The 10636-nt window shown below is 40.4% G+C and overlaps 1 protein-coding gene across 3 annotated transcripts; it reads left to right on the top strand.

Moving 5' to 3' along the window:
• The first annotated feature begins 559 nt into the window (after positions 1-559).
• SLC25A29 (solute carrier family 25 (mitochondrial carnitine/acylcarnitine carrier), member 29) lies at positions 560-8207 on the top strand. 3 transcript variants are annotated; one of them, XM_014957629.1, is made up of 4 exons: positions 562-613; positions 2675-2709; positions 5212-5295; positions 5827-8207. In XM_014957629.1, the coding sequence occupies exon 4, from the start codon at positions 5860-5862 to the stop codon at positions 6568-6570; it is 711 nt and encodes a 236-aa protein (XP_014813115.1). In that variant the 5' UTR covers positions 562-613; positions 2675-2709; positions 5212-5295; positions 5827-5859; the 3' UTR covers positions 6571-8207. The 3 variants fall into 3 exon arrangements, with proteins under 3 accessions (XP_014813116.1, XP_014813115.1, XP_014813114.1); XM_014957630.1 differs by lacking the exon at positions 2675-2709 and having other exon boundaries at positions 560-613; XM_014957628.1 differs by lacking the exon at positions 562-613 and having other exon boundaries at positions 622-2709.
• The last annotated feature ends 2429 nt before the right edge of the window (positions 8208-10636 follow it).

The following is a 10636-nucleotide window of genomic DNA, read 5'->3' as shown; positions in this document are numbered from 1 at the left end:
TTCGGCCAGTACTTAAGTTTTTTTTCAGTGCAAAATGCATCTAGTCAGATTAGTATAACTAAAAAAGTCCCTAGACACTAGAATAAAGCAAAAGCTTTTGGTAATGCATGGATAATTCTGCAGGTGCTACCATCGCATCTGGAAAGGCTGGGGGCAGAGAGCAGGAATTTTCTTCTGCCTGTAGGTTTTCTTCTGCCTTCAGGTTTTTTCTGCCTCCCCAGAGTGGCACATCCATGGCACATTTTGCTTTGGAGGAAATCCACAATTTCTGCCCGCTGGACTTGCCTTGGGCTGAGGCCAGGAATCACTGCTGAACGTCCCGTGTGACGTGGCACGCTCTGTAGGCACACACCTCGACCCCCACCTGGGGCTCAGAAGCCTTGATGGGGCCATAAAGGCACCTAGTACTGGCCTCAACTGTAGATCCCTTACCTTCTGACTGGAGAGGATGCTCTTCAGCCACCTCACGCTTTAGCTGCACTTAGACCTCAGGCTGGTGGTGGTGTTTGGGCTGCTGTAGCCCAAGAAGAAAACTATGAGGCATAACCATGGCGTTTGTTTTGTTTCAGGTGCTGCAGGAGTGCTGGTAGGACACCCATTTGACACTGTTAAGGTGGGTTGATTATAAAATACCTTTGTCTCTAGATAGAAAACTTCGAAGTTTTTCCCAGGAGTAGGGGAGGAAAAAAAATAATAATAAATTCCCCAGACACTGTAGGAGCATAAATCTGTGCTGGAAAGCTTGGAGCAAGACTCCTCAACCACTGTGTATAGATTTGCAATCTCCAGCTCTTTCTTCAGAAATGAAAAAAATTCTTTGTATGTGTGATTCAACCCAGTAACATGACAAACATTGGCCTAAGCTGTGCCTTCATCAGTGCAGTAACAATGTTGTATATGAAAATACGATCTTAGATTTAACTTATTTTTGTCCTGAGCTTGCTTCTCTGTGGCTGTTCATCGCTAACTGATAAAACTGCATCTTCCTGCATTTGTAAATCAAATTTACTTTGTTACTAGGTTGAAAATTTGTGTTTTGTTTGCCCCTCAAGCTCTGCTACTTAACTCCTCCAGCATTAATTTGTTACACTAGCCACAGGGTCTAACTGGATAAAAATCCACAGCACGAAGCTTGTCTGGGGACTTTTTTTCCTCCCTTTAAGTAGTATTATATATTCTTATAACTTTCCAAGTGAAAATTGGTTTCCTGATAGTGGCTGAGCTGTATGTATTGTGCATACTGAGGGTAGTAAAGCTTGTTCAGATAAAATCTGAAATCGGGAGGGCCTTCAGCCAGGACTCCCAGGGGTCCATGCCCGTGTTTCAGAATGTGATGATCGACTTAAGTCGCTTTTTGGCAGCCTTATCCAAAGCCCCACGCTGGAAGAATAGGAGAGGGGGATGCCAGTATATTCCCAGCTAAACTAACACAGCAGATCAGTTGACTGCAGCAGACAGCATGCCACCCGCTGGAGCTATATTTGGAATACCTCCACCTCGCTGAATTTAGATATGCAAAGGGCTGATAGTGTTACCGAGGTCATCACCATATTCTGTATTCCAGCACGTGGTTAATTCAATACAGATTTTTCCCAGCTAGTGGATATTAATCCTTGCCAGTCAAGTGCAAGCTGCTCAAACAGTAAAAACTGAATGTAATGTTTCTCAGATTATGGTAAATTTGCCTGTTAAGTAATTGAGTTGAATTCTAGTCTATATTTTCGGGAATAGTATTATCCAGACTTGCACATTTTTTTATAGTAGTGATGGGCCAGCTGTCTCTTTCTCTCACCCCCATCCTGCCAAGTTTTACATGCTTAACTTAAGGTGATGGGTCATTTCACTGAAGCCAGTAAAACTGTTAATATTCTACGCTCAGACTAAAGTTAATTATGTGTGGGGTGTTTTTGGTTTTCAAGTGGAACAGCTTTTAGTGCATGAAACTAAATATTTAAGTGTCTGCAAAACTGGGGCTCCTGTGCTAGTTCTAGTTGATGTATTAATGCGAAATAGACGTGCTGGCTTTAGAAAAAGCATCTTGCTTTACAATAGAGCAAACCAGTTTGTTTCTGGATGCCTTTATATGTTTTATGAAATCCAGTGTGGCATACTAGATTTTTATACCCATTAGGTGGTATAAGCATTTATCTATTTATTTTTTTTTTTGTCAAATACTGATGTTTATGTTATTAGTCACCACTGTATGTGGGAAAACTAACACTATAATCAGCCTTAAAAAAAAAAAAAGAAAAAGACATTGCATAACTTGTTGTGTATGTATATGTATTAAGAATTAACCTTTTTATAGTATCGCAGTGTTTAAAAGGCTAGCTGGTAGTCGCCTTAGACTGTAAGTTTTTAATGTAACTGAACAATGGGAAAGCTGCTCAGATAAGCCAGAATTTTACTTTGGCTTTTAAGCTTTTTTTTATTTTTTTTTGGCCGGTGATCATGTTTCACAAGGCGGGGAGGGGGATGGTGGGACACACAGGGAGAGGTTAAGCTGGTGAAGTCACCCTGCGAAACCCACCGCTGAGCTGATCTCAGAACTGGCAAACTCCTTATCCCTGGTTTGTTGATGTAATGTATAAAATTGCTTTTTTGCTTTTAACTGCCTTTACTTTCTGAGCTAGGGGCTGTCTTCATTAACAGCAAAAGTGTTACTTTGTTGTAGATGACAGATAAGCCTCATCACGGGAGAGTTACCTAGTAAGTATAGCCCAGGTGAACACTTCTGTTTCTCTCAGTCTTAATTTATTCCCAAATGTATTAGTTCACATAAAGATCTAAAAGACTTATGAAGCTTTTTTTCCCTTTTTAGTTTTAAACTGATGTGTCCCTCTTCTACAGCTATGGCATGGAGGGAGCGGGGTTTAAATATCCCTTTTTTTTTTTTTTTTAAATGTAAAGCCTTATTCTGAACCTTCTTTCTGGTATGTATTTCTGGCTGTACACACAGTGGCTCTAAAACTGAATCTCAGGCACACTGTTGTTGAGGTCTTATGCACTTCATATCCTTGGAGGACATTTTTCATTTGCTCAAACCCTTCTAAATCAGTTATTTTGCACACAATTAAATGTTTGGACTGTTTTGGGGGTGTGGTGGTTTGGGTTTTTTTTGCTTAGTCTTGAGTACCTTTAATGCAAGTCATTTGAAATCTGAAATTACAGTGTGTTACTATTGGACCTAAAACCTCAGTAACAGTGGCTTCAAGTAAGAAGGAAGCATGACTATTGGGCAATGAATAGAACAGAGGGTTAAACTTGATGATGAAGGATGATTCATCCTTCCTGTCATTACACACACTTAAGGTGCTTGTTGAACACCCATGAAATAAAGTTTCATATGCATTCATTGCCTTGCCTGGCAGTTTGCTACCACGTGTACCCCTGTGTGGTCAGCACTGTGCTCGAATCAAAGAGCCATTTCTCACCTTTAGGCCCAGACTATTAGTACTCTGTGTCCTACAACGAGGCTTAAATCAGCCAATATTTCACAAATCGTTTGGACAAAACCAGTGGGAGCTGTATGCCACTAGGAACTTCAACCAATATATAGAATTGGACTAATTCTAAACTACTGAAGACAAGTGTATCGAAAAGTTAAAGTATCCTAAGCTGCAGTTCTCCTGGAGCCTGTATGTGTGGAAGTCCCCTGACTTCACAGATGGGTCTTGAAACAATAGCAGTAAAATCTTCTTTTTGTGCAATTCTGACAGCTTGTTGAGATTTATGACTCTTAAAACTGCTTAAGAAGTAGACCCACAAGCAATCTGCCTACCCCCCAAAAAAGTCACTTTGAGTAACAAAGGATTTATTTTCTTTAAATCCTACCATAAGCCCACTTTTAAAGCTAAGATGTTTTAAAACCCCGTTCCACCTTAGAAGACGTGAGGTGATCTCAGCCTCCCAGTCTGCCTAGCATACACTAATGTGTGTACTAAAAGGACACTGAACACTCAAGTTTTTATTTACAAAGCACAAAATGACACATCGTAGTAACATAAACAAATATTGAAACTGTAAATAATTTAGGTTTAGCCTCAGAGAAGGCTAACCTGAATATAGAATTTTGACAAGCCATGTCCCCAGATCCTCTTTTAGCCCCACATCCTGTTGTGGTGGTGTTTATTATTACTTTAGGCAAACATTGATAAAAAGAATTTTAAAGTCAGGAATCTTGCACACAGACCTGATAATCTTTTATTTTATTCAGAATAATAAGGGGTTTTTTTTGCCCTGGAGTTGCAGCAGCAGCATTAAATGGTTGATAAGCATCTTTTCTGAGGAACATCGCACCCTCCATGCTGGAGATCAAAGACAAATTCCTAACGTCACCAATTCACTGAGTTTATTGCAGCGTAGGACTTTGCATGATCTAGGTAGCTTTCAGACTTTTATTCTTTTTGGTTTAAGTGTGACAAATCAGCAGGAAAAAACAGAATTGGAGTTTCCCATTAATGGTTAAAAAACACCAAAGAAAAAGGGCCTGTCTCCTAATGTCACCAGTTACAGTAGCACCTGTCTGTCCAGCTGAACATATGCTTTCAGCTGTGGAAAAGTTAACTGATTACTAACATTAAAGATTTGAAACAGCCACACCCTCACAAATTGTTTGTGTTCAGCAGGTTAAAAAAAAAAAAGTGGGTTTTTATTCCTTTCCTTATGCCAAGTAAGACGCCTTAAGAGTCACTTCCCAGCTACCCTCTGAAAAAAATATATCAAATCTCAATGAAGGGACCCAAGTCTGGTGGCCAGAAATTGTTGAAAGTCTCCATCCTTTTAAAATTATCCTTATTTCATGCTTGACTTGTAAATATTTTTTTATAAAATGCTATCAGGTTTTTACAGATACTCCTTAGTGTGAACAGAAGTATTCTTGGCAGCTAAAGAAAGTACTTATTGTAACCAGAACTGGAAAACTTCCACCTGAAATTCTAGATAACAGTGTACCCTGTTGTGCTTTCACATACTGTTTTTCTAATATTTGCAAGAAATTAATAATCCTCCTCCCTTCGTGTTTTCACCCCCAAAATTAATTCAAAACACAGAATATTTTAAAATTATTTTGCCACATGTGGCATTCCAGTGTCCAGCTTGTGCTCTTGCATATACATTGCTGTAGCAAATCTCCATATAGGTACAAGACAGTAGTTTATCAATTAGGCTGCTCTTGACATACGAATCAGTATCTCATACAACTTTTTATAGGTTCGTCTACAAGTTCAAAATGTAGAGAAACCTCTCTACCGTGGGACCTTCCATTGCTTTCAGTCCATCATAAAGCAAGAATCTGTAAGTACAAAATGAATGCTTTGTGTATTTTGTATCTTGGTGTATTTTGAATCGGAAGGGTAGGAAAGCTCTTAAAAAACCCTACAAATATTGAAGATCAAGAGATAAACATACTGTGAACCTGACCTGACCATAGGGCAGATACTGTAGTCAGAAGTTTGAAGGAAGATCACTAAGTCGGAAGTTGATAATTTGAAGTTAACTTTTTAAATAATGAGTTATTTGACTAGCTAATTTTCCCAGAATCCAAGTAATCTGAGCAATGAATGAAGAATTCAGTGAGATTTGTTTTTCCACTGAAGTTTTAAGATCATAAGTAAAAGGGTGCTTTAGGCTCTTAGCTACTTAAAAAAAATACAAATTTTACCAGGAAACTTTCCTCTAGATGGACTAAGAGTATTTTCTGGATGTGTTCAACTACGTATTGGTACTGCTACAAATGTTTAGATGTTTGTGTCCTAGGCGGTGATGAAATTGTTATTACGGAGCAAGATGGTGTTAAAATGGGTTTTTCCTTCCTTCCTCCATTAGGCTTTTGGACTCTATAAAGGTATTGGGTCACCAATGATGGGACTGACCTTCATTAACGCGCTCGTGTTCGGTGTGCAAGGAAACACACTTCGTGCTCTTGGAAAAGACACTCCTCTGAACCAGTTCCTTGCGGGGTCGGCAGCAGGGGCTATCCAGTGCATCATCTGCTGCCCCATGGAGCTGGCCAAGACAAGAATGCAGCTCCAAGGAACAGGTGAATACAAACTGAAAACGAAGAACTACAAAAACTCTCTGGATTGTTTGATCAAAATCTACCGAAAGGAGGGGCTGAGGGGGATCAACAGGGGCATGGTCTCTACGTTCATAAGAGAGACTCCGAGCTTCGGCTTTTACTTCCTGACCTATGACTGCATGACCAGGTATTTGGGCTGCGAAGCTGAAGACAGTTACGTTATTCCCAAACTGCTGTTTTCTGGGGGGATGTCAGGAATCGTGTCCTGGCTCTCCACCTATCCCATGGATGTGATCAAATCCCGGCTTCAGGCCGATGGAGTCGGAGGTGTCACGCAATACAAGGGCATTTTAGACTGCGTCAGAAAGAGTTACCATGAAGAAGGCTGGAGGGTGTTCACAAGAGGTCTGACTTCCACGCTTCTCCGTGCTTTTCCTGTCAACGCAGCTACCTTTGCTACTGTCACTGTCTTCCTAATGTACATGAGGTCAGAAGACAACCTTCGGGAATGTGAACCAGGTCCGGTAATCCAGCAGCCTTCCAGTTTGTGAACCCGAGCTCTTGGTTCTCCTGATGCAACGCCTGGCTGGTTGGGCTTTGTTTTAGACTAAACACTTGACCCACACAAGTGGTGTAAATGTATGCTCTCTGTACAAAGAATTCCTGTGTGTCAGGTTAGGATTTCATCTCACTACTTGTATAAACAGCATATTGCCTTTTATTCAGGACTTCATATCTAGTAGTATCCAAGTAAGACGGGGACCTGCCTTTAGAAAGTACTGTAGTTGCGGCTCCAGAAGAGGATCTGGAGAATGTCGTAGTACCAGAAATCAGGTTTTCTTCCACTCATGTTCTGAATGACTGAGTTGAGTTGGATGTGGAAAGGTTTTCAGAAAAGAAGTGCTTTTTTTTGCATGTAAGAGGAGTAAGTCTAGTCCTCTGAAGGGAAGTAGGGGGAGGAAAGTGAATGTTGGAGGCGTTTTGCAGGTAACCCTGAACTGTTTTAAGACACGCACTGGTGTTCAGCTAGCCATGTCTCTTTGCTTTTCCTCTGCTTTTCTATGTCAGTGGTTTTCGTAGCAACTTTGCTCATACTGGTTTGCTAAACAAACAAAAAAAATAAATATGATTTGTTCCTAAGCTACTCCCTTACCTTTCAGCTTTGAATAAATGTCTTGAGCACAAAGTCAGCATCTGCACTCATATGCACTTGTTCCTTTAAATCTCAAGGCTTGTTTTTAGGGAAACTCAAATTTAGGTAAGATCGATGTTATTTGCCTTCACCTCTTGTTTCTCATTTGGTGGGTGCACAGATCGTATTGACTAGGTTCAGCCCAAGTAGACTTTGTTCTCTGAAGTTAATGCAATTTTCCACCCACTTCTCCCAATGTGTCCCATAGCAGCCAGTGATGTACAGAAGTCAAAGTCCTACCCTGTGGTATTGCACAATGTGTTCGTGGGTGCAATGTCAGCTTAGCAGCTTCAAGTACTGTAGAAATACCTACATCTTTAGAACTGGAGGTTTCATACCTTTCCAGAAAATAGGGGTGTAAGTGTCTGAAATGGTTGGTGTTTGATACACTTGCATTCTGAATCTAAACAACACTGATTTTAATGTATTCAGTTACAGTGCTATTGAAAAAAAAAAAAGAAAGACTGAAAAGGGTTTTGGAGAATTTTATTTTCACCTCAATCCGCTGTGATTTTCTTTTAGCAGTCTGTTCAAGAGGGATTGCATTAGTCAAAGAGCTATCAACAGTTATTTAAGATTTGGCATAAGAACTACACATATTTGGCACAAATAGCCAGGAAGAAGGAGTGCACGTGTGTGAGGAGTGTTTTAAAACGTATCAAACTAGTTCAGTAAGTACAAACTGTTACACTTTTGGTTGGGACAAGTGCAATATGTGTTTAATTTATACGAATTTTCTAAAGAAACCTTATTTCATAGCATTTTGCACTGTAACACAATATGCTGGAGAAACCTGTAAAACTGGTATGTCTTTTTATACCTTGGAGGTATGTTGGATGTTTTCGTGCCTACTTGCACTGAGATTCAAATTGAATGTTAAACCTGTCTACTAAGCTGCATATGCACAACTCACAGCAAAGACCATTTACACCTTTGTACAGTAGTCTGTAATTATTGTAAATAAAATCGAGGGAATAAATTTTTTAAAAATTTTCACTTCGGTTCTTTAAAGTGTCTTATCTTTTACTGAGATGCTTTCTTGTGTTAAATCAAGCTTGCCAGAGGGTGGGGTTTCTGGCTCTTGCCTGAAGGAACTTGTTCCCCATCTGCCTTCCACGCACCACCAGGGAGGGCAGTGCCTTGCTCTGGCTTTGAGTGTTATCAGTCAGTTCCTTGAAGCAAAGAAGGGAAGTTGCCCGAGCTCACTTCTTCAAACTGATCTTCTGAGCCAGTGCCGCACTTGAAGATGTTATAAGTACTAAAAGAACAACCCTGCTGTTAGAGCCAGAGAGCTGGCAGAACGCTCAGGCCCTTCATATTCCTCATTTATTTGGTTTAAGCAGCCCTGAGCAGCACCAGGGCTGTAGAACTGCAGGAGACAAACCTGGGGTCCCTGCAGAGTCACATCGCCATCAAGCACCAGGTCTGCCAAGAGCACCCTTTCCATCTGAATCAGAGTATCACTTGGCTCCAAGATGAACAAGTTTAGCAAAAAAACTTTGTAAATTGTGGTTTCTGGTTTTTAGACAACGCAACTAATTCAAAGAGGGTCAATATTCCTAAATAAAAAGCCACGCAGGAAAAGAGCAGGATGATGTGCATTATGACCTATAAAGATGACTTCTCATTACTGCTGAGAGGTTATTTCAGGTACTGGCTCCACTAATTCATCTTTTAAAAGGTAGATACCCATGACCCAAAAAAAACCTGTCAAGCATCAGTTTACTAGGTGAGAAAAGGGAAAGGCCATCACTTCTCCAACTGTGACCAGGGCAGTTTCAGTCAAGTACCTCGTGTTCTCCTCTCAGCAGGAGCAACAACCTTGAACTATGGCCCAGAAACAAATACTTGGAATAGGCAAAGAGTCTCTTCCTAGAAGACAGTAATAGCGTTAAATTGGAAAGGTCTATTCAGTTTTACTTGCAGTATTTGCTAAAACATTCTCTCCAGAAATTCATCCATCTGGAACTTAGGCACTCAGTAGGAGACACCGGAGGTTACTCAACAAGCCTACGAGGAGGGTAAAAGCCAGATTTCTACCTAGTCTGGTGTCAGTTGCTTGAAATCTGTGCGACTCCTGACCATAACATCAAGGTAGACAAAAGCCTCAGCCTTTTAAAACAGGATCCAGCTCCTTCCTCTAGATTTTTGGCATGTCAGCCAAATGAGCCAAGTCAGACAGAAGTGTATTCTTCCAGATCTTCCTTTCCATAAGCATCATCAAGCATCACGATAGTGGGTAGGAGATGCTCTAACAACTGAAGGGAGTAAGAAGGTAAAACTTGTCTACTATTGAGTCCCCGTGCTCTACTCTTTCTTATCACCCCCCCAGCTACTGGATGGGTCACACCAGTGTGACAAGCTGCAGTCACAAATATCCTTAATTAGGATAAGAGGGGGAAAAAAAAGCACTCAGGTACAACTCTGCCAAGTCTGAAAGAAGTTATTACAGTAAAACTACTGGGATGAAATTCAGTTCACTCTCCAGGTCTGCAATTGGAACATGACTATTATTTTTTGTCCTTTTTTCCTTGCTTTTCTCCACATACAGCTTTTTTTTTACAGTTCACATGAAAAAGTAGCAAGACATTTAAGGGATAAAAGCCTGTACATTGCAGGTGCAGGACAGGCAGCATACTGGGAAAGTTACTAAGATGCAAGTATCAAAGTTGACCTCACAGAGTTGTTTGTTTTGTGAAATTAAATGTATTTACTATTAGGCTGGAAAGCAGGTATTAACAGCTGTTGTCAGCCCGACTTTTGATCTGTGAATAGTTAAAGAACAACTTAAAGCCCAGAAGCCTGCCAAACACCTTTAGATTAACAGAAGGTGCAATTAAATCCCTCTTCTGCCAGAGAAAACAGAAGCTTACCCAAGGCAACATGCTGTATCAACCACCATGGCCATGGAGGCTGGTGAAGGATCTAAGGGACCATATGACTCTGGGAAGCACAGCAGGAGAGCAGGGAACCAGAGAATCTAGTGGAGACAGACTTTGAAACCATGAGGAAGCAAACCACTTCTTTCAATATTCAGGAATTTATGTATGTTCATGGGCAGTGGGGGAGGAAAGCAGAGGAAAAGAAGCCATTCTCATCCTCCAAATGCAATTTTGTACTAGTGTTGTCTTTGCTGGTTACAAAAATGGTTACAACCAACAGGAAAAAAACCCCCAACGATTAGTGACATAATATGCACAGTAATACATATGATATACAGTAAAAGCTTGTCTGCTTATAAATTATTAACAGTTTTAACTTATTTGATCCTTTAAGCTATGCAGTTGCATCAATAAATAAATTTAAAGGAAGCAAGGCAAGGTCTGCAGTGAAAAATAACACCCTACACATTGATGTAATTGGAAGAGAGGCATGTTCTAACATCCACAAAACATTTTACATCTAACAGAGTTAAATTGCTTCTT

This window comes from Calidris pugnax, unplaced genomic scaffold (assembly GCF_001431845.1).
Source record: "Calidris pugnax isolate Ruff unplaced genomic scaffold, ASM143184v1 scaffold211, whole genome shotgun sequence".
NCBI lineage: Eukaryota > Metazoa > Chordata > Aves > Charadriiformes > Scolopacidae > Calidris > Calidris pugnax.
This window is presented reverse-complemented; position numbering and strand designations above follow the sequence as displayed.